The 23,523-nt window shown below is 34.7% G+C and overlaps 2 protein-coding genes and 1 non-coding gene across 9 annotated transcripts; all 3 read left to right on the plus strand.

Annotated features, from left to right (window-relative positions):
• Positions 1–268: 268 nt before the first annotated feature.
• Positions 269–8,721, plus strand: LOC103484315 (nuclear transcription factor Y subunit A-7). Of its 7 annotated transcripts, none has more exons than XM_051088525.1 (7): positions 302–584; positions 883–1,048; positions 5,274–5,328; positions 6,847–6,980; positions 7,087–7,188; positions 7,739–7,903; positions 8,067–8,721. In XM_051088525.1, exons 3-7 carry the CDS (start codon positions 5,301–5,303, stop codon positions 8,244–8,246), a joined length of 609 nt encoding a protein of 202 aa, XP_050944482.1. In that variant the 5' UTR covers positions 302–584; positions 883–1,048; positions 5,274–5,300; the 3' UTR covers positions 8,247–8,721. The 7 variants fall into 7 exon arrangements, with proteins under 7 accessions (XP_050944479.1, XP_050944482.1, XP_050944481.1 ...); XM_051088524.1 differs by having other exon boundaries at positions 883–1,014; XM_051088526.1 differs by having other exon boundaries at positions 890–1,048.
• LOC127150784 (U6 spliceosomal RNA) lies at positions 3,925–4,032 on the plus strand. Its single transcript, XR_007823365.1, has one exon. It is a non-coding gene; the product is annotated as a U6 spliceosomal RNA (small nuclear RNA).
• An 8,465-nt stretch (positions 8,722–17,186) lies between the features above and the next one.
• Positions 17,187–23,192, plus strand: LOC103484317 (homeobox-leucine zipper protein ATHB-14-like). The gene is made up of 18 exons (XM_008441332.3): positions 17,187–17,918; positions 18,847–19,006; positions 19,122–19,237; positions 19,334–19,424; positions 19,558–19,653; positions 19,763–19,876; positions 19,958–20,041; positions 20,253–20,408; positions 20,496–20,570; positions 20,655–20,761; positions 20,879–21,068; positions 21,150–21,338; positions 21,411–21,494; positions 21,581–21,715; positions 21,833–22,158; positions 22,334–22,445; positions 22,540–22,689; positions 22,798–23,192. The coding sequence occupies exons 1-18, from the start codon at positions 17,707–17,709 to the stop codon at positions 22,942–22,944; spliced, it is 2,544 nt and encodes an 847-aa protein (XP_008439554.1). The 5' UTR covers positions 17,187–17,706; the 3' UTR covers positions 22,945–23,192.
• The last annotated feature ends 331 nt before the right edge of the window (positions 23,193–23,523 follow it).

Below are 23,523 nucleotides of genomic sequence, written 5' to 3' on the forward strand. Positions count from 1 at the left end.
TGAAACATTGAATAAAGAAATAGATGGTAAAGTTTAAAACCAAGATGATTATTTGGGTCATTATCAAATGTTGGCATTTATTTTGATTTGAGGGTTTGAAGAGGGAAGACATATTTGATGAGTGGGATCCAGGGGGAGGGAGGGGGGGTGGTCCACAAGGAACCATGGATGGGCAGCCACCTATCATATTTCCATCCCATCCACCACTCACTTACTGGACCCCTCAAAGTTTACTTGTCTAACTTCGCCACCTCATCATCTTGGTCACCACATTTCTCTCTGCCCGAACTACCCTTCCCCTTTCTCATCGCCGCTCATACACGCGGCGTAAAACCAAAAAACAAAAGAAAAGGTTAATATGGGATGAAACACAAATATGCTCTTATTGGATTCCGAGCTGCCTCTGTCCCCTCTACTCGCGCTAAGAAATCAACCTGAAGAAGAAGAAAGACGACGACGAATAAACTGCAACGAAACACACACACACTCTCTCCTCAGTTCGTTGCAGCTGAAGCACTTACGATTTCGGGGGTGACAATCTAACCTACCCCCCCCCCCCCCCTTCCACAATTCCCACTTTCCAGGTGAATTTCCGATTTCCAAACCCTACTTTACTCTCATCACTTCCTTGTTCGTGAATTTTCGAACCCTTGTAGTTATTTTTTATGTTTTTTGTAATCTCTTTTCGAATTCTGAACTTTTAGGTTTCCTGGGTTTTCTTAATTAGCCTAACTCGATTTGTGTTTTTTTTTTTTTTTTGTTTATAATTTTGTCACGTGAATTGTTGTAGAACTTTTTTTAGATGAGTTTTTAGTGGCTTCTTATTTTAAATTGGATGTTAGTCTGTTTCGGTTGTTTTTTGATTGAATTGGTTGGATTTAGTTACCAGATTTTGATTGTACGGCTGAAGTGACGGTTTTTCAGTCTAATGCTCATATCTGCATCTGGGTTTGTTGGGTAATCACCCAGAAAACAGAAGTTATTGGAGGACTGAAGATGACTCTGTAATGTCTGGTAAAATAGGGACAAATTGAATTTCACATGCTATGTACGTCAAACTCATCTGACTGTTTTGCACTTACCTTGTCGACTTCTGAAAGGACTGAAGTTTAATAAGTTTTTCTTGTAGACTAACTGCATGATATTTGCTATTCATTAGGTTGATATCGCATTGGATTGATTACGCAGCTGATATAATTTGCATCTAACTACCATGATTTGCTAATTGTTAATATTTGAAAAAGGAATATTCATTTCATACCCAGTTGGTTTTTGGAGTCTCTGGTCTTGCTGGGTTTTGATACACTGGTGTCGTATGAAGGTTACTGGTTCCTGTCACCGTTCACACCTTTCGGGCTCTTTTTTCTTCCTTTGGTTCCTGGAATGTTTATTAATATATATTATTTTACAAATACTATTGTTCGAAATATTATTTAACTTTAAAAAGCAAAAAGAAATAAAAGTGAGAAAGGAAAAGAGAAACTATTTATATTGAATAAATGAAATTATTAAAGAGCGGAGAGAAGCTAACCCCGAAGATGACACAAGGTTCTTCTATATGGTACAAGGATAGGTTAAGTTGCAAGAGCTGAAGAAACGTGAATTTTACACCAGCTAAGGAAACAAGAGGGTCCGAACTGTTAAAGAATTTTTCTTTGTTTCTAAAGCATATTGTTACTTATGAACAAAAGAAATAAAGTCCCCAAAGGATCTTCTTCTTCTTGTCAACAGGATGACTGTCAAACTCGAAGTAGAGGAAGAAGTTGATGTTGACGGTGACAGTTAACTACCAGTTGAAATTATGAATGATGAAGCCCCTAAAGTCATGGGCAAAGCAACGAGTGTGGAAGACATGACTTCTTTCTTGATTCATTTTTGCATTTGGTGGACACGCTTGGGGTTAGCGTCAATTTGGAAGCCATCACTGAACGGCATTAATGCTTTCATGAGTGAACTGCCAAAGGAAGAAGTTGAGTTTCTAGGGAATTTTGGATTGCCATATAGCTTTGTAAAGATTGGGCCCATAATATTCTTTCAATTGACGGAAATCAAAGAATGGGCTGTAAGATTGAACCCTGATTTGTTAACCATTCGAGTCAGTTTATCTAGTAGAGAGGCAAAAGAAAAGTTAGGGAGAAAAGTGGTGGGAAAAGAAAAGTTAAGAAAAACAATGAAGAAAAGCCATTCAAGAACCTTCATCTCTGCACCAACATTACAAACAGAACTCATATTGCCTCATTTAAAAAAACTAGAATAGCATAGTTTAATGATTTCAAACCCATTGAGTGTAATTAGCTTTCTTTATAAGATAAGTGCCAAAGTTCTGAGTGCCTAATGAAGATGGTGCCTTTTTTCCTATTCGCTCTTTATTTACATTTTGGATGCTATTCTTACAGCTTATGAATTATGAAAAAAATAGGAGAATGAAAATCTGTGAAAAAGCTACGACAAGGAGGTTTGGTCCTATCTCAACTCAATTCTTGAGTTTTAAGTCATTTGGACATTGGTGGGCTTGTAGATTTCGAACATCTCTTGACTATAAATCTCTCTATTATTTTTAACAGAAAACTACGAGGCAGTCTTTGCTAGGAGAGGTTTTTGACAAGGATCCTTTCCCTTATCATGTTTTTGACCAAATTTTTCATGAAGGAAAATGAGAAAATACATAATGATGCAAAAGAACAACTCATCAAAAGGAGTTAACCAAAAGCTAAACTAAGATTATTTTTTATTTTATAAAAAGGTTCCAATCCAGAGACGCTGTGAAGATAATTAAATATGTCTTTAGAAAGAGATGCCTAAAGTGAGGCATTAAACATAGCACTAGACCAGAGTTTTTCCCAAGATTTGTCAACACTTATTCTCAGGTCCAATTCCGTACAACAAAGGCAGCATGTGGATGACAAAGGACTCGATCCTTCACAAAAATGGAAGGTGAAACAACTTCTTCCCCAACCAAAAGCAACAACCTTGTTTATGAGCCAAACAAACACCAAAAGGCTCTAAAAGAAGTCATAAGTCAAATTAAAATACTGGCAAACGATATGCTTTTCTGCAGGTTATCCCATTATTTAGATGAACCTAAGGATGGTCAGAGCTCGTGGAATACTTTCTTACCGATTAGAGAGGTCCCCTCGGCTTGTAGGTTGATCTTTTCTTTGTTTGTTAATGATATCTTCTGTTTCTTCACAAAAAGAAACCAAATAAAAAATGGAATTTTTGCTTCTATGCACTTGAAATAGTCTCTTTCTCATAAAAAATTATATTACATTAATTTCTCATTCATTTTAGGAAGTGGGATATGATGAGGGTGCTAGGTTTGTGCCAACCTAGTTGGGATGTTCCGGTACACCTTTTGACCCATGCTTCATATCTTTTTCAAAAAAAAAAAAAAATGGTCTGCCTTAGCCATTATACAATTCCTTTCCATATTGTTTCATTGTATTTTGGCTATTTTCTCAAAAATTTTATTCATCGAAGCCTTAACTGCTTGAGAATTTGAAAATTATTGCTTTCTTATCTTGGCTTCACTATCAAATGTAAGATGGTTAAGAACAACTCAGTAGGTGCGCACACTAATACTTCCAGATTACTACACTCCCTGGCCCAGCCTTAGCTATTAGTTTGGTGATCACATTTGCTAACCAGGATGAAGAGGAAGGGGGAAAGACTTTTCTAATCTCGTTGGTAAAGTAAGTTTCTTGTGAAGAGAGGACCGTTTGTTTTTAAAGAAAAGAGGACCGTTTGTTTTTAAAGAAACAAAAACTTTCTTTCTTTCTCCCTCTCTCTCTATTTATTTTTATTTTTATTTTATAAGAAAAAGAGAATTTCGTTGATGAATGAAGTTTTCACCATTGGTGGATCACAAAACCTTATGATAAAGAGAAGATAGTGGCAAAATAATGTACCACAGAGAAGATAGTGGCTAATCTACTCCAGAAGCATCTGATAAAATTGTAACTGTACAGAGTAGATTAGCTGGGCCCCTGTGCAATGATGACATGCCCTGATTAAGTTAAGAAAAGGCTTTTGGGCTGTAATTGCTTGAATGAGATTTTTGTTTCCGTAGTCCATCTTTTTTTTGGCCTTGTTACAAGTCACTCTACTTGGGATTAGGAGATTTCACTTTTCATGATTACACATGATTGAATGTTCCATTGTGCTCTGGGGTTTCTTCTTCTATTAATATAACTATTAAGATCTACCATCCTATTTTCTTTGGATCATTTTTTGCGAACTTTTTGTTCATTGTGTCGTTTCTTGTATGCGTATGTGTATATATACCCATGTGTTGTCATTTTAGTTTAAAGGACAAACTATTGCCTAGTTGATGCCGAGGTCACTGTTTTTTCTAAAGATAAGAAACGATTTCTCTGATGAAATCAAATTACAAAAGAGAGGCATCTAAAGAGTTTCATAAAACCTCGCCAATGGGGAAAAAAGAGAGTTGTAGCTATAGTGATGAAAGGGTGGAGAATGTTTAATCCATGAAGCAACCAGAAAAACTATACCATGAAAAAATTAGGAAACGAGAGCTCCTCATCTTGAAAGATCCGGAAATTCTTGCCAAACAGTCCAGCAGAAATCTCTAATGAAAGATCATCCTTAGAAGCCTTTTCTCCCTTTTAAATGTGTGCCCCCCAAGTGTAAGAGAGAGGAGAAGATTAGGGTCATGAAATTAATATATATATATATGTGTGTGTGTATGTATTTTATATCCGTGAGTGTCTAGACCCACTTGACCCTACAACGTTGGAGTGTCAAGGAAACTCGTAAGAAACTAATTCCTCGGTAGGTGGCTACCCCAGATTGAACTCTTGACTTCTTAACCATTTTATTGAGATTATATCTCCTTTTTATCACTAGGTCAACCTATCATGGTTTCTATTTTAGGGTTTTAGGGTTTTTTTAATATGAACATATTTTATGGTTAGATGGTTCACTTGTCAGATAAGTTAAGATTTCCATAACTCGTCCCACACCCCATGACTAGGAATTAAAATTCCTTTCACCAATAATGAGCTAATGAGTTTTTGAGAATATTACATAACCTTGAAGATTCTGAATTTACTTTGGTTATGGGTTTAGCCGTACTATCATCCTGGCATTAACTGGGGTTTTCTCATGTGTATGCATACTATGTTGTAGTTAGTTTCAAAATGAAACCACTATACCGTTGTCACATTATTCCTTGTACCAATTTCATATCCCTGCAAAGTTGCAAAACCGTTCCAATGTCAATGGACTGACAGATCCCTTTTCTTTGATGTCAGGTTTCATTTGGTGTGCATTACTAACCCATGACTTCTTCCGTCCACGATTATTCTGGTAACTTGATCAATCTCATGTTCCTATGTTATGCTGTTTAGTTTTATATTCTATTCGTAGTTACATTTCAGTGAGATGCAAGATGCTACTTCTGTTTCTTTCCTATTCTTCTTCTTCTTCTTCTTCTTTTTTTATTTTATTTTTTAATTTTTTATGTTCTCTACTCTTCTTTAGTTATATCAACGATGAAATGCTCTTTGCACCTGCCCAAAAGAGCATCCGTGCTGTAGTCTGCTTCTCAATCTTTTGGAAAGAGAATCAATATGTTTTGCTTTCTTTCTTCCTGAATTTTCTACAAAGAGATAATGATTTCATCAGTTCATTTGGCTGATACTTCATGTGATTAGTTATTCATTTTGAATTATGTACTACGTGTTATCTTTTAATGGCAAATAGAACTTTCATTGAAAGATCAATAATGCAAAAGAATGGGGGGAGATAGGTAATCTGCCTACTGGCAACTATTGAAGAGATTTGAGTAATTACAAACAGCTTTTGAGGGTATTCCAAAAGAAGGCAACAAACAAAATTAAGACCCGAAGTTCCATCTTGTTAAATTATCAAGTTTTTTTTTTTTGAAGAAAAAAAACTCTCAGCATTTTAAATTGTAGCAAAAACAGCATGATCTCCAAAATGGTAGCCCTCGTAGACTGAAGAACTCTTTAAATTTATTGGGAGGACAATATAATGGTAAAGCTATTGAAAAGACTCCACTAAACTTGAATCAAGATTCACGTGCTTGGCATCTTCATTTGAACCCTTGCACATACTGCTTCACTCATTGGATGGTGAAGAATCAAATTCCTTCATTGAATGCTATCATTAGTGTCTTTTCAAAGTCTTGCACAATTTGAAGGATCAATCAGTTAGATCACCAACATAATAATAATAATAATATAAAAATAAAATAAAGACTACAACGAAAGTCACTCGATTGATCTATTTTCCACCCTTGAGTGTCACTGGCTGAAGCTAGTCAAACACCTTGTATGAAATGCATCGAGGTTGTTCTCTCTAACATATAAGTTTCTCTTCAAGTTCTACAGCTAGAAATATTCCTTTTCTGTCAGCTAGTGCTAAATTCTTGCAAAAGGATCGAGAGACCTTCCCCAACACTTAGTATGGTTCTGTTGGAAGCTGCATTTTGTTATTGAAACCCATGGACTTTCTTGGCTTTCTGTTTTGTGTCAAGGAGAAGTAGAAGTAGATCGCCCGAAAGAAGACTTGCTATATTTGCTTGCATTAATGCTTTGGCATATAGCATCTGTTTATTTCTTTTGGGACATACCATGGGCTCCTTATTTGAGCTCCATTTTTTTTTTTGTGATAATATTGTTTTTTAATATGCACCCCCCCCCCCCCCCCCCCTCCTCCCCAACACACACACCAAATGTACCTGATATTATTGGTTGCTTTTGATGGCCACTTCAGTTCATTGATTACTTTGTGAAATTGCAATATTGTCTATTTCCTCCAACTGGGATTGAATTAATTTTGCCTCTGAAACTGATTGTCCAGATAATGGTGAGGCTGATGAGCAGCGAAAGTACTCTGAATCTCAGAATCATTCTTCATCAGTTATAAATGGACTAAATCAACCAACCCCAAATCAGTATGTAGCATCTCCCCAAGTTGGGGCAGGACATTCTATGGTACTATATTATAAGAAATCTAGTTTCTAGTTGTACTAATTTGTTGGCAGCAACTTTTTAAGAGCTTATTTGACTAATTTAGATTTCTGGAACTTCTATGGTGAAGGTACCCCCTGCTTATCCATATCCAGATCCTTATTACAGAAGCATCTTCACTCCCTATGATGCTCAACCATATCCTCCACAGCCCTATGGTGGGCAACCTATGGTAAGTAGTTTGGCTCTTTTCAATATTGTCAATAACTTTTTTCAACATTTTCTATCGAGACACCAAGTATGGTGTATTGACTAAGTCTAGAGAGAATTAGAATTTTCTAGTGTCCAAGAGGTGCACATTAATTTATCCTTTTTGTTTGTTGGCATCGTACTGGAAAACCTTCTTCTTTGAGGGGAAAAACTGAAGGAAATTCACAATTATAACTTTAAGTTTACTGTAGACAGATAAAGAAAATGACCCCCCTCCCCTCCACACACACACACACACACACACGATCAAATGATAGAAGCAACATGCAGGTCGGAATGGTATAATTACTTTGCTTGAGCTTGGAGGAATGGGCAACTCAGTATAGATACAATCATACAACTATTCAAGGATCATGGCTTTCTTAAGCCAAAAAATGAAGGGCATCACCATGGAAGGAAGCTTAGTTTATCAGATTGTCCTTTCAAATATGATTTATGACTTACTGATTTTGATACAAATGTTTGTTTTACATTTTCTAGTTGTTTGATTACTAGTTTATTGCTCATTTTAGGTTCATCTTCAATTAATGGGAATTCAGCAAGCTGGGGTTCCTTTGCCAACAGATGCAGTTGAGGAGCCTGTTTTTGTCAATGCTAAACAGTATCATGGCATTTTACGACGCAGACAGTCCCGTGCAAAAGCTGAATCAGAAAATAAAGCTCTAAAGTCTAGGAAGGTGTGCAAGCACAAACATTGCCTGATTCTTAAATGCTGGGTGTGCATAATTGTGATAGGCCTCCCATTGTGTATACCTTGCTGGTTTTGATACAATATTTCCTTTTATTTCACGCTGCTTCATTCTTTAGTTTTTAACTGCTTAGCTTCAATGTGTTGTGCAGCCATACTTGCATGAATCTCGACATCTACACGCGTTGAGGAGAGCTAGAGGTTGTGGTGGACGGTTTCTCAAATCAAATAAAAACGAAAATCATCAAAATGAGGTGGCATCAGGTGATAAATCACAGCCAAATATAAATCTGAATTCTGACAGAAGTGATCTTGCTTCTTCAGAGAACTGATGTCTCAGGCATTGTTGGTGAATGGTGAACAGCGCATCTCGACAATTGTAAGGAAATTGAGGTCTCAATACCAGCTTCAGTTGTCTTAGTATTACTTCATCCTTGGTCTATACTAGCAGCATTATAGCATATAGGTTTTGGTAGCATGTTGCTTAGGGAGGATCCAAAATGTAGCAAGCAAAAGTATGCAAGTTTTAGTACCATCGTAAATACTGAAGTGAGTTAGCCCGATTGTTCTGTTTGAGTGGCGGTTGCATTAGGTTTGCAAATATTAGATTCACTGTTTTGTAGTATTAGTTGCTATTTACGTTGCTCCCCACCTCAAAAATAAGTTCAGTGGTTGAATCGAAATGATGGAACTAGTATTGTAACATATTGGTCCTAGCAGTATTTTTCTTATTTTATTTTCTCTGTTTTTAAATGACAGTGTGTACTATCTTTTGCTGAGAAAAAGGTAAACATTTTTCCTTGGCCATTTTGGTTGTAATGATCCCCAAGTTTATATTAGCTGAAAAAGACAACAAATTTGTCTCTAAAGGTAGTCGTCCACTTAAAGTCCCCGGTTTTGAGGCCTTATATTTGAATTAGCTTCAACAGATTGGCACAGTATAGATTAAAGCTGATGTTGCTGAAACTTTTATGGGATGCTTTGTAATGGAAGGAATGGAGATGGAGTCGACAGGAGGTCAGTTCTGGGTTCCTATGGAATGTACAAAAATAGTATACATTCGTAGTGTTTGGTCTTTGTTTTAGGAAGGAAAGGACTGTACGCAAGTTGATAACTTGATACAGCATCTCAATATCAGTCTTCAAAATTGCTGCAGAAAATAATAGAATCAACCTTCTATGGCTGGATATTTTGGACTTGTAAATAACGAGACAGTGATTACTAATACAGTAGTTCAACTGTTCTCACAACTTCCCCGACATCTTTTGTTTATTAAACGCTGCAGGAAACAACCTGAACTTACTGGTGTGCTGACTTTTTTTCCGTGTCTTTCTTTACTTCCCTGTTGTATTGTATCTTATGTCAATAACTTCTGTTATTCAGCTTAAGTTGCTCCTAACATGTATCTTTCACTTGAGCTAGGTATCTTTAAGAGAGCTTAAAACTTGCAAATTCCTATTCATTAATTACATTGAACTTATTATAATATCCATCAAATACTCAATGTATTATCAATGGTTGATTATCGAATGTATTTGCTTTGTTAGACTGGTATTGAGCCGTCTGAATTAGAACTCTCGTATGAGAAGAAACCCAAGTATCTATCTTATATATTACGAGATGTGTCTATTGGCCCAACTCATTTGGTTGGAGTCTACATTTTCTGATCAACATCCATTGAATATCACATGTTTTACTAACAGGATCTCAGTGTTGACAGTTTTCTCTTATTTGCTTGGTCCTGGATTAAAGTAGCAGAAGAAGAATTGAGGTAAAATAGTAAAGATTTTGATTTTTTTTTTTTTTTTTTTTGTTGATATTAGTCTCTTGTTGAACTTTCTTTTGTCGTTTTAAAAGGGTTTTTTTTCAGGATATATGTAACCAAGCAAGTTTTTGCAGTGTAACTCTCAAAAGGGGAAAAAGTCAGAATCTTTTTTCATTTTATCCTGGCCATATTCATACTAGTATCTGAAAAATTGAAAATAGAAATGAAATTGTATACATGTGGCTTCACGTGTACAAAGCAAAACCACATTTCCACAAGCTTTACTATTGAAATTTGAGCCACTTTTTTTCCAAGAGTGTTAGATGGTGTCCAGATTCTGTAGAGTCCCTATCAAAGGGTCATTCCTTGGAAATCAAACATTTTCTTTTGCTCATGGCCCTCTCCTAGCCAAGCCACTCTAATAATATCTTTTCAAATTTTCACTATCTTTGTTATTTGGGCCCTCATCCATGTAGCTTTGAGCAGAATAGATTCATTTTTCTCTTCTTGAGTGGTTTTCATTTCATCTAGCTTCAGGATTTTCATTGTGAAAATACATGATAATTATAATAATTACATCATTAGAAATCACTTGAACCGTTCAATTATTATATTTTCTTCCAACTTCTATGTTATGTTACGTTATGTATAATAACGAAGTAATAGAGTATTTATTGAATCATAAAGTGTTACTAAAATTACTATATTTCAATTTGGAAGGAGAATACTTTTGTTTAAGAATGATAACGATGAGTCGCTTACCCATGAAGTTTGATCAGAATTATAAAACCTCTCGACATTCATATAACATAGGATATTATTAATCAGTTAATTATTGAACAATCTATAGATATGCTCAATATGTCAATAATTCATGGGTTCTTGAGATCTCTCCCAAATTTAAACCAAATAAAGAAATCCTACAATTATTCTCTCACATTTGGAAGATACCATGAGAATTGATATAGATCTTTCCCAACTCTCATCAAGACATCTGAATTTTGAATCTTTACAATAATGCATGTGATCTTTATTGATCAACCAAATGCAATTTCATGCATTAGTGGCCACAAAATCTCTCCTCTCATTTCCCACTTAACACTTTTTTGAAATTTTAAAATCAGATATTCATCGTCTGTTCATAATAAATATATTAAAAATAAAATGCCACAAAAGTCTTATACTTTAGCAGTACTCCAAATCATAATTGATACTGTATTACTATTATATATTTGTGATACCAAAGGCATAATAATTAGTAGCAAAGATACAAGAAGTAGTTTTTGGCATTTTGCTTCACATGAGTATTCCTCTAAAGTTGGGATTTTCATCTCTCTCTATATATCCCTTTACACCTCTTATCATGCATACATGGAAGAGAGAGAGGGAGAGAGAGAGTTGTAAAATGCAAGCAAAGGCAGCAATTTGAAGAGAGAGAAGGTGGGTGTGTGGGGTATAAAATTTTGTTTTTTTATTTTATTTTATTTTATTTTTATTTTTTTGTATGTGAATGAATCCCTGCTGCTTTTGGTGCATGACAGAATGTGTCATCTTCTTCTCCACCAAAAGACAACTTTTGGGACCCTCAAAGATGGGGTTGGGAAAATGATTTCTGATATAACTTAGATCAAATCATCTCTAAAAGATAATGTTCTTGAAATTCTTAAAATTACGTCTGTTATAATCAAACACCGTTTTGCAAATGTTAAGAAATTTGAGGGGAAATGAGATATTATATTCATTCTACGTCCAGAATTTCATAATTATAAATTTCTATTTCAGTAGATTGTTTTTGTTGCAGTGTGTTTTCCAATTTTTACTAAGATTGATATAGTTTGCACCACAATATATCTTTTACAACTAATATACTAGTATACATCAACATTCATATAGAAATTACAATATAGGTGAGTGAGTAAATATTGGATCGCAGCCCTACTTCAAAAGTGGTGGGCTCTTGTGTCTCCAATAAGGGCAATAACCAACTCTCTTTTAAACCTTTTTTTTTCCTCCTCATCAAAAGGAAAAGGTTTATATTAAAGTTAAAATGGATAGAAAACAGAAGGGTTTTGAATTTGGATGATCAATGATATGTAAAACCAACCAAGGAGACAAGAAAACAGCAAGTGAGTTTGTGTAAGCCATTGACTCCCCTCTCCCTCAGTCTCCCATCATAATTTCATATATCACTTATTTCATTTTATATTAGAAAAAAAAAACACAGTGGAAGTATGTTTTCAAGCTTTGGATGCTCCAAAGATATCAAAACCTTTGTACTAAAATGTCAACCCACCTTAGTGAAACCTCAAAGTCAATTACTTTTTTCTTTTTTTTCCTTTCTCTTGGATTCTTTTGAGTAAAGGGATGAGAGGTGGGAAACACTCTCATCTGTAATAAAAAAGAAAAAAGTGTGGTTGGTGCTGGTAGGTCTTAACCATGCATGAAAGCAATATCAAATAACATACTCATTCCAGTACATCCACATTTTCAAAATTGAAATCTTACCATGATCTAAAAGTGGATTTAAGGAAGTAAAATTGAATTTTCGTTAAAGTTATTCGAGACAACTAATAGATTCGACCAAAGGGTGTTCTTGGAATTGGTTAAAGTATTTTCTAAACCAACTCAATTATCCGGATAACAAGTTCTTTGAAACGAACAACTCATTTAAGTTAGGCTTGAGTCATTTTCTTTTAAATATATTTGTTTTAAAAGAATACAATGTTAAGCTATTTACGCTTTAACACAATTTAATTTCAAGCTTGAAACTTTTCTTTTCAAATAAATACATACAATTATATCCTAATTAACCAAAAAAAAAAATACTTTTCAAATTAATTAATAATTCATTTGGATTGATTCAAATAATTTAACCTATCAATAAACCCTTAATTTGTGTTGGATTGCACAATATCTCCACCCAATTGTAAAAATAATTGTCATATTTTTGGACTCCAAAATGTAGATTTATCACAGGAATGACTTTTTTAGGGAAAGTTGATTTCTTTAGCATATAAAGTGGTTTCAATATTTAGCATGGGGAGTTGGGACAATGGCTATCCTATCTTTGGAATTTAATATTTTCTTTCCAAAAACAAAAAGTTAATTAACAATTTTTTCAACATCTACAAAAATTACAGATAATATATATATATATATATATATATATAAAATAAATGGGTATGAAATCTTCTTATTTATTAAAAAGAAAAAGATTAATTAAGATCATGGTGTCCCACAAGGCAATGTGTATTAATTAATGTAAAACATTATTGATGCCCCCAAATTCTCATAACAAGTCTATCAATCATTACCCATTAACTCCAAATATTTTCCAGCTTCAACACACTTTTTTGTTTTTAACTTCTAATTTGATTTCGTTGTTTATGTAATTAAAACTTAGTTGCTTTAAGAATATGATGGGTCTAAAAACAGTAGCATTAATTTAATGTCCCATTCCAAATATGTACATATAATATCTTCGTGGTCATTTAATGTGAGAAGTAGTTGGTTATATATTAAAGATAAGCAATAATTAACAAAAACAAATAATAATAATAATAATAACAAAGGTGATGACTAATTGTAAAAACTGTTTTTATGTGAGAAATGAAATCTATCCCCATATTTTTGGTCAGTGAGAAAGATTTAAATTGGATTCTCTCTTCACTGATAAGACTAAGACAGAATCTTTTTATTATGATTAGTATTATTGTTTTTATTGGATATGGATGGAAAACAAAACTGCATAATCAAATACAAATTTAACACTATTTATATTGAAATTGAATAATATATAACTACAATAATGACCACGATAATAATTGACGTTTTTAAAAAATATGTACCAAAGTGTATATGTTTGTAAATATTTTTAATAATTTTGAATGTTTATAAACGTTTTTGTAATAATAATTTAAGTATCTAAACAATTTAAATAAAAGTCGAATTTTTCAACTTTTTTTTCTCTTATTTATATCTAACTATTTAAAAAAAAAATTGTTGCGAATGAAAAATGTGATAATATGTATTAAATAAAAGGTCTCCTTTTTATTTATTTGGGACAATAATTAGATACAATGTTAATGTGGAATTAATATCATATTTCTCACATGGTAAAAGAACAACATAATTTTTTTAAAAAAATGTCACTGTGACAAATTTTGTAGATCCCCAATTTAAATTGCATGAAAATGAAAAACTTATTTTATAGATTATACCTTACCATAACTCTTATGTATTACGTTATTGTCTTTAAAGTTTGTAATATTTAAGTTACAAAATAGTGTTATTCAATAATGAATGATAACACTTTAGCCATAAATTATCAAACATTGTATGCTAAAAAGTTGTCATCAATTTGATCTTAAACACAACATATATATATATATATATATATATTGCTTTAACAACACTATATAGCCCCCATAGGCCTTTCTTCATTAGATTCCCATTTCTTATTCCCAATATGCATTTATAATAATCATTTTATTTGTATGTTTGATTTTCCTAAACACATAAGATATACACACATTTCATCAAAGGCAGATATATATGTATATATATATATATATATATTAAAAATTTGAGTCAACTTTAACGATAATAGTTTAAGGTAATTAATTTTAATGAATAGTAATTTAATTTGACCCATGATTCACACTCTTGACCAAAAAAAGAAAAAAGAATTGACAAAACTTTAAAAGAAAAATCGCAAAAATATTTTCTTTGAATGCAATATTTCCAGAGATTGCTTAAAACTAAAGAAGGTTACTTGTTACTTTGCAAAACACAGTTATTATCAATTGAGGCTTGGTGCCATTTTTAATATTAAAACAAATAATTTTCTTTATATGAAACCTAATTAATGGGGCAGTTTTTAAAACGTGAACATCAAATTTCCATAATAAAAATACAACAATCACATTTTAGGTAATGTTGACCAAATTATTTATGAAAAAAAATACAGAATTTGAAATATTAGAGTTGAAGAAAAATATAATTACCAAAATCATAAAAACTACGTCCAAACAAAGACAAGCTTTAAATTTTATTGACTAGGTTGTTTATAAAACAACGAATTGGGATGTTGGAGTTTGATGAGGAATATTATCATTGCCAAAATCATAAACACTACATCACAGTAAAGACAAGTAAGATATAAATAAATGAAAGTTGAACACACGACATTTTAAGCAATGTATATAAATTAAGAAAATTTTGTACTATAATTGAAATGTGAAAATTGGAAGAATAACATTTTTTTAATACGAATTAAACGTGTGATCAATTCACAAAAATTAATGCCTTTTGTATTGAAGATTGAGAATTAACATTGAGGACTATTAGTAGTGTTTCATGACCACTCCACTCTCACAATTGATACAATTTTTCTTCCTCCATTCTTAACTTTATGTTGGTAATTGACCTTGGAAAGTGAGATTCACTAAATTCTTTGCTCAACAAACTTCCAATAGAGGAAGAGATTTGAGGTTTCCACAGAGTGAGGACTCCATGACCAAAAGATTTGTAAAATTTTCTTTTTTACATGGACCTCATATATATATATATATATATATACACATACATACATACATACACACTACTCACGTACCCTACGTGTATGTACCACACAAACAACTTTCATAATAACAATGTCTCAACATATATAGTTATACCAAATGTCACTGATGAAACCACTAACACTTAATTTAAATAGTTGATAAAGTTGATAAAGTTTTTAATTTTAGTTAATTGAACATAGCATATAATTGTAAATTAAATTTGGATGTAATTAAGAAATATCTTAGGGGGCGTTTGGGGGAAGGGTTGGATTACGGGGAGTTAGGATTATGTAATCCAACTCCCGTTTGGTGGAAATGTTATGTAACACTAGTTTTAACTCCTTAACCCTTCCTCAACCCTTTTTCAACACTTCTTAATCCTTCTTCAACTTTTCTTCAATCCTTCTTTACAACATTATCATAAAACTTCCTTCATAACCCTTCCCCCAAACACATCTTATTATAATCCTAGGTTTATCATAACACTAACCCTCCATAACCCAACCCTTCCCCAAACGGCTCCTTGAAGAAACCATAAAAATTATTTATTACTTACCTAATAGTCGATGTGTAATTAAGCTTGCACAAAATATTACATTGCGAAGACTTGATATGCTGCCTTATGCTAGACATGTAGAAGATCATCTTTATTGTTTAGATCTATGTCATGTTTAATATTTCCGAATTTCTAACTTGAATTACATTTAATTACACAATTTGATAAGTTTCTATAAAATACTTATAGAGTTGAGTAAGCAATGAGAAAAATGGAGACTAGTCTAGCAAAACTATCTCAAGAGACTAAATTTGTGTTAGGTATCTATCTAGTGAAGCTCCTATTTAGCTTTCTTTCTAAGGTATTAGTGAAACACATTTTTTGCGATACTTCATTGAAAGGTTGCACTTTATTGACCAAGCATTAGTTCCTATTTAAAATACTATACATGTGACAACAATCTCATCCGTTTCAAAATTTGGATAAAGTTTAGACAATATTAATTTTAGATGAAGTGCATGCACATGACCTAGTGTACAAGTTAGCTAGAGCAACCAAACAGAAGAGTTAATTGTAAAAACCCTTTGAAACCAAAATTTCTAAAACAGCCATAATGAGGTAAATTCAATGGAAACAAAATCATATCAGAAAAAAGAAAACATGGTACCTAGAATGCTGAACTTACAAACACAAACATGGGTCTAAAAAACCAAACCTTTACATATTCTTTAAAGTAAAAGATTACCTAGTTAAGAAAATAGCATAAAATTAGAATGCTGCCAAAAATAAAGTATAAGTAGGCAAAGGGCAAAGGTAATAATTTTGGCCACTTTCTCTCTGTTCCAAACCTTCCTTCATCCTCCTTCATCTTCACCTAAAAGTCTTATTCCCTTTCTGATATTTCTGTTGTCAATCCATCACACTTATTATATAAATACATACAAACACATATGCTGTTGATATCACAGTCTTTAGAGATTGGTACACAACAATAAGTCTAATACAACATATATTCATCTCGTGAACATTTGTTGTTAAGGAGATTGGGAGAAAGAAAGAAGGAAAGATGGTTCTTTTTTCTGAGTTCTGAGACTCTGACTGTCTTTTTTTTTGTTTTTCTTTTTGTTTGTAGAGATTAGTGAGAGAGAAAGGAAGATGAATAGTACCCATTTGTTCAAAAGAAACGTTCTCTCTGCCTTGTGCGTTTATGTGAATGACAGGCTTTAAATAAAACAAATGCCCCTCTCTGACTCTGCCTACTCTCAATTAATCCTTCTTTTTCTTTTCTTTTGAAATTTCACATCACTCAGTGGGAAGAAAGTGGGATTTTTCAATTTTTATTTGTGCAGAAAAACCCAGAGAGAGAAAAGTTGGGAAAAAGGAATTTGGCCACCTGGCTTTTGGATTGCCATTGGATGTTTTGTATTTTTCTGTTTATACTTTCTCTGTCCACTTACAAACCCACAATTCCTCGACCTCAAAGCTCAAACCACACCCTCCTTCCCTCCCACCTCTTTTTCTTTTTTGCCATTTATTCAAAATTTGTTTCTCTTTCTCTGTTGGGGTTGATTTTGGGTTATTTAAGTTTTTCTTATTCCTTTTTCTTTTCCTCTTCTTCATTGTGTTTTAAGTCCTCGAAATTGGTGTTTTCTTGATAAAGACCAGTGGACTCTGTTCATGCTCTTCTTCAACCTGTGTGCTTTGAGGAAGAAGCAGGGCACTAACTGATGAAGGAGAGAGGAGGCTCTCTTGGAGGAGAGAGCCTGCCTGGTAAAAAGACTAACAGTAACACCAACACCGCCATAGAAGAAGACCAAGACGACCCTAAAACCTCATTTTGCTAACTTCCCATTTTTCCTTAAGCAAATTAATCCAGTTTTTGAAGCTCTCTTTTTAGTGGGTTTTGAATCTCTTGAGCCTTTAAATTTAGTGTTTGCCTCTTTGTTTGAGTTCGCTGCTAAAGGTCTATGGCGCTAGTTATCCACAAAGATACATCAAACAAACAAATGGATTCAAGCAAATACGTACGTTATACACCCGAGCAAGTTGAGGCATTAGAGAGAGTTTATGCAGAATGTCCAAAGCCTAGTTCTCTCAGAAGGCAGCAGCTCATTAGAGAGTGCCCAATCCTTTCTAACATTGAGCCTAAACAGATCAAAGTTTGGTTTCAAAATCGCAGGTATATTGTTTGTTTGATAGCTGGTCTTTTTCATGTAGACTGTTTAACTTGTCTTCTTTTCCCCCATTTTTCTCTTCTCATCAAGAATGATAACATTTCTTACAGAAAACCTGTACTTTGCTTTCTTGTTTGTTTGTTTTTGGCATCTGCAATATTGTTAAAAAGTTTGGGTTTGGGCTCTGAGCTTGTGGTACATCTGGGTAAGGAGTTGAATAGCTGTGGGAGATGGGTTTATATGGAAATGATGCTACTGGTTGAAAAAAAAACCACATTTTCCCATAATAGTTCTGTTCTCTGTAACTTTACTTCGTCTGGCTATATCTTTTCGTCGTCTTCTTCAATATGGAACTGGATCTCCAGATGATTATAAGAATCTGACCTTCAGCTTGGCCTTTTTGGGATGAAATTTATTGTTAGAGATCTTTAGTGATATTTCAAATGTGATCGTGATTTAAAAAAGAAAATAACCTACCGTGTTTCTGGGGTTTCTGTCTGCAATGGTTTGGATTTGAACTAAAACTATTTAACTTATTGGTTAGTAATTTAGCACAGACTTTTTGTCTTTAAGATGCAAATTTTAAGTTCTAAACTTATCTAATTTATCTCCCTTTTTAATAATTTGTTCTGGTATGATTTCTCGCTATTATTTCATGGATTGAGTCTCTCCTGGGAGACTGGACTGCGGTAATGAATTTTTTATAGTTTTGGAATATGATTTTCTTTTTCTTATTTGGAATGATGTTGAAGCTTGGACTTTACTTTTCTTGTGACGTGTCTGTCATTTTCAAAACTTGTTGAAAATTGTAAGCTTCTGTTTTTATTGTTTCCTTGATAACCAACATGTGTCTTGGATGAAGGCAGATGAAAAGCTAATGCTCTAGATCATTTCCAATCAACTTCACAAATTTTCCCCTTACATTCTATGTAGATGCCGTGAGAAGCAGCGGAAGGAATCATCTCGCCTCCAGAGCGTAAACAGAAAGTTGTCTGCGATGAACAAATTGTTAATGGAGGAGAATGACCGTTTACAGAAGCAGGTGTCCCATTTGGTCTACGAGAATGGCTTTATGCGTCAGCAACTGCATAGTGTAATCCCTTTCACTTCCTTCTATCTCCTTTTAGTGTTATTCCTAAAATCCCTTAAAATGATATTTTTATATAGTTTTGGTTTGTAACAAAGAGTTTTAATTGTCTCTCCAATAGGCATCTGGGACGACTACAGACAATAGCTGTGAGTCTGTAGTCATGAGCGGTCAGCCTCAACAACAGCAAAACCCAAATCCTCAGCATCCTAATAGGGATGTTAACAACCCAGCTGGGTCAGTATATTTAACCGCTTACTTCATATTTCACTAGTTTTTCTTTTTCTTTCCCACCCTTGTTTTTTGATGTAATCTTGAAATTACTCTTCATAGTCTTCTCGCGGTAGCTGAGGAGACCCTGGCAGAGTTCCTTTCCAAGGCTACAGGAACTGCTGTCGACTGGGTCCAGATGATTGGGATGAAGGTCAGTATTCTTTGAATTATAAGATTAAACCAAATATGCACTTACCTCTTGGAAGTTTCTGGTTCAGTTTCTATTTTCTATTTGATTTATGTTTTACTTAATGGTCACATTGAAAACATTCATATTTTCACAGCCTGGTCCGGATTCTATTGGAATCGTTGCTGTTTCCCGCAATTGCAGTGGGGTAGCAGCACGAGCCTGTGGTCTTGTTAGTCTAGAGCCGACAAAGGTACTGACTTTGTGAAATAAACTCACATGCCCATGAAAATTATGGTTTGATTTTGGAAATTTTCTTGTTTTTGCATCATCATCGTATATGTGAAATTTAATTGATGCAGGTTGCAGAAATTCTCAAAGATCGCCTTTCATGGTATCGTGACTGCCGCTGTCTTAATGTTTTAAGTGTAATTCCTACAGGAAATGGAGGAACAATAGAGCTCATATATATGCAGGTTGGCTATATTATTTATTCTGTCTCTTGTATGATTAAGTTTTCATTCCACTGCTTCTAATTCTATTTGTTTTCTTATTAGACTTATGCTCCAACGACATTAGCAGCAGCACGTGACTTCTGGACGATGAGATATACAACAAGTTTAGAAGATGGCAGTCTAGTGGTACATTCATTGACCATATTTTTTCTTACCATTATGTTTAATCATATAAATATTTCTTGGTCAGTTATTTTATTTGGCATCTTCATTTGAGAAATTAAAAGTTTTGGTACTATTTCTTGATTCCGACAGCCTTTTTAAGGCATTGTATTACTTTGTGGGAACAGAGACAGTATGAGTCTTGATGCATCTCTTCTTTTGGAGTGAGTTGCAGGTTTGTGAGAGGTCATTATCTTCTTCAAGTGGTGGCCCTGCAGGGCCTCCGCCATCTACTTTTGTAAGAGCTGAGATGCTTCCTAGTGGCTATTTAATACGAGCATGCGAGGGGGGTGGATCAATTATTCACATTGTTGATCACATTGATTTGGATGTGAGCTTTCAACTTGTAGTATTTAATCACACCATATATCTTGATCTCTTTCTGACATCTTTTCATTGTCTTTTATTCCATTTATAGGTTTGGAGTGTCCCTGAAGTTCTTAGGCCACTTTATGAGTCATCCAAGATTCTTGCTCAGAAAATAACAATTGCTGTAAGAATTGTTGCGTAAGGTTTCACTTTCTTGACTATGGGTTGAGAATATGTTCTGACTATGGGTTGAGAATATGTTTTCCAGGCATTGCGTCATATTAGACAAATTGCTCAAGAGACTAATGGAGAAATTCAATGTACTGGCGGACGTCAACCAGCTGTACTACGGACGTTTAGTCAAAAACTCTGCAGGTAGTGCTTCCATGAAGATGATATTTATTTACTGTGGAAAACATGATATTTTATGATGATTTATGATTCTCATTGATTACTTAGTTCTATAGCTAACCATACCATGATTGTCTTTAGGGGTTTCAATGACGCTGTCAATGGGTTTGCTGATGATGGTTGGTCACCTATGGGAAGTGATGGTGTGGAGGATGTGACAATTCTCATAAACACATCAGCAAACAAGTTTTCTGGATCCCAGTATAACACTTCTTTGTATCCCTCTTTTGGTGGAGGAGTTATGTGTGCAAAAGCGTCAATGTTACTTCAGGTGAATGTTTGGTTCAGACATTTTACATCTGAATAATTGATACTTGGTTTCAATCTTGATCTGTTTACTGGTTATCTACAGAATGTTCCCCCTGCTTTGCTTGTTCGATTCCTGAGAGAGCATCGGTCTGAGTGGGCTGATTATGGAGTTGATGCCTACTCTGCTGCAAGTTTAAAAGCCAGTCCGTATGCTGTTCCATGTGCAAGGCCTGGTGGCTTCCCTAGCAGCCAGGTTATTTTGCCTCTTGCTACTACTGTGGAGCATGAGGAGGTAACAATTTCTGTCTAAGAAATTGCTTCAGTCACATCCTTTTACTGTAAATGTGACAATGTCTTTGTGCAGTTTTTGGAGGTGGTTCGACTGGAGGGTCTTGCATTCTCTCCCGAAGATGTTGCTTTGGCTGGACGAGATATGTACTTGTTGCAGGTGAGTTCACTATGTTTTGGTTGCATCTTATACAATGTGCTTTTTTTTTCCCCTTCTGATGATATCTTTTCTCTACTTCGTGGCAGCTCTGCAGTGGGGTCGATGAGAATGCTGTTGGAGCTTGCGCTCAGCTTGTGTTTGCACCCATAGATGAATCTTTTGCTGATGATGCTCCACTACTTCCTTCAGGGTTCCGTGTCATACCGCTGGATCCGAAAACGGTCTGTCTTTTCATTAAATTACTGTCTTCGGCATACCCTTTTTGTTTGGATACCTTATATTCAAAAGAAGTTTAAAGTAACTTTCTTTTCCTCGTCGCTATTTTTCATCCATTGCAGGATGAACCTACTGCTGCTAGAACATTGGATTTAGCATCTACACTTGAAGTTGGTGCCAATGCTGCACGTTCTGCTGGTGAAACTGATTTGAGCAGCTACAACCTTCGTTCAGTCCTGACTATTGCTTTCCAGTTCACCTTTGAGAATCACTTACAGGAAAATGTGGCTGCTATGGCTCGACAATATGTTCGTAGTGTTGTGGGGTCTGTCCAGAGGGTTGCCATGGCCATTTCCCCATCGCGGTTGAGTTCCAATATGGGACTAAAGCCTCTTCCTGGTTCTCCTGAAGCTCTCACTTTGGCTCGATGGATTTGCCGAAGCTACAGGTACATAATATCTAGTTCCCTTGCGTACTTGGCTCTGAAATTTTTGCTGGTTTTCCTTCATGTCTGGTTTTAAGCATGTGAAAGGAGCCTAGAATTTTTTTTATCGCTTCTGATCAATGCATGGCAAACTTCTCTTCCCTCAATATGCCTACTCACCTATGGCTTTGTGTTTCAGGATCCATGTTGGAGCTGAGCTTCTTCAAGCTGATTCCCAGTCTGGGGATGCCATGTTGAAGCAGCTCTGGCACCACTCTGATGCAATCATGTGTTGCTCCGTTAAAACCAACGTAATCATCATTACTACCTTTAAAATTGAATTACATAAACAAGTCATTAAACTGGTCCGGAGAGCTGACATGATTTTGATAAACTTCATTTCAGGCATCTGCTGTGTTCACCTTTGCTAACCAGGCTGGTCTGGATATGCTTGAAACCACACTTGTTGGCCTACAAGATATAATGCTAGACAAAATTCTCGATGAGGCGGGTCGGAAGATTCTCTGCTCTGAGTTCCCCAAAATAATGCAGCAGGTATAAATTAAAAACACGATATGGTTTGACCTTGATCCATCTTCTCTCCCGAATAAAAAGCAAATGAAGAATTCTTTATATGTATATGTATGTTTTGTCTTGTTGCAGGGGTTTGCAAATCTTCCCTCTGGCATCTGTGTATCCAGTATGGGTCGTCCCATTTCTTATGAGCAAGCCGTTGCCTGGAAGGTTTTAAATGATGATGATTCCAATCACTGTCTCGCATTCATGTTCATAAACTGGTCCTTTGTTTGATGCGGAGAAGAAGCATGACTCTGGTTAACTCTATCAACTAGTGGGATTGTAATTTCAACCTAGACATGATATCTTTCTTTTACTGCAAAACTTGACTTCTTTTGCTGTTCTTCCTTTGTGGTTGGAAAAACAAATGTGCTTAGCTTAGGTCGCTGTTTGGACCCTTTGTTTCCAACCTAGACAAAGTGACTTGATGTCGTTAATTCCATGAACACTATTATACTATCTGAAGTTATCTTTCTGCTTAACTATCATGTCTTTGTCTACGCCACGCACTGATTCATTTTGTAGCTGATATTTTAGTCTTGAAAAGGAAGGAAAACAATAACTGAAACATAATTTTCACTGTAGAAAGAAAATGAATTGTTGATGACATAAGTGAGCGGTTTAGATGTGAGTGAGCCCTACAATGCAGAAATTTAACGTCATAAAGTCGATGCATTTTGGTCATGTGGTTCATGAACTTTTAAATCAAACAAGTAGTGCAATTCAACTGTTTAACTTCACTCCTCACTTTACTTCTTGGGTCTAACAAATATTTAGTCTACACATCTGAAGTATATTCACAGTGCATGTTTA

This window comes from Cucumis melo, chromosome 8 (assembly GCF_025177605.1).
Source record: "Cucumis melo cultivar AY chromosome 8, USDA_Cmelo_AY_1.0, whole genome shotgun sequence".
In the NCBI taxonomy this organism is placed as follows: Eukaryota; Viridiplantae; Streptophyta; class Magnoliopsida; order Cucurbitales; family Cucurbitaceae; genus Cucumis; species Cucumis melo.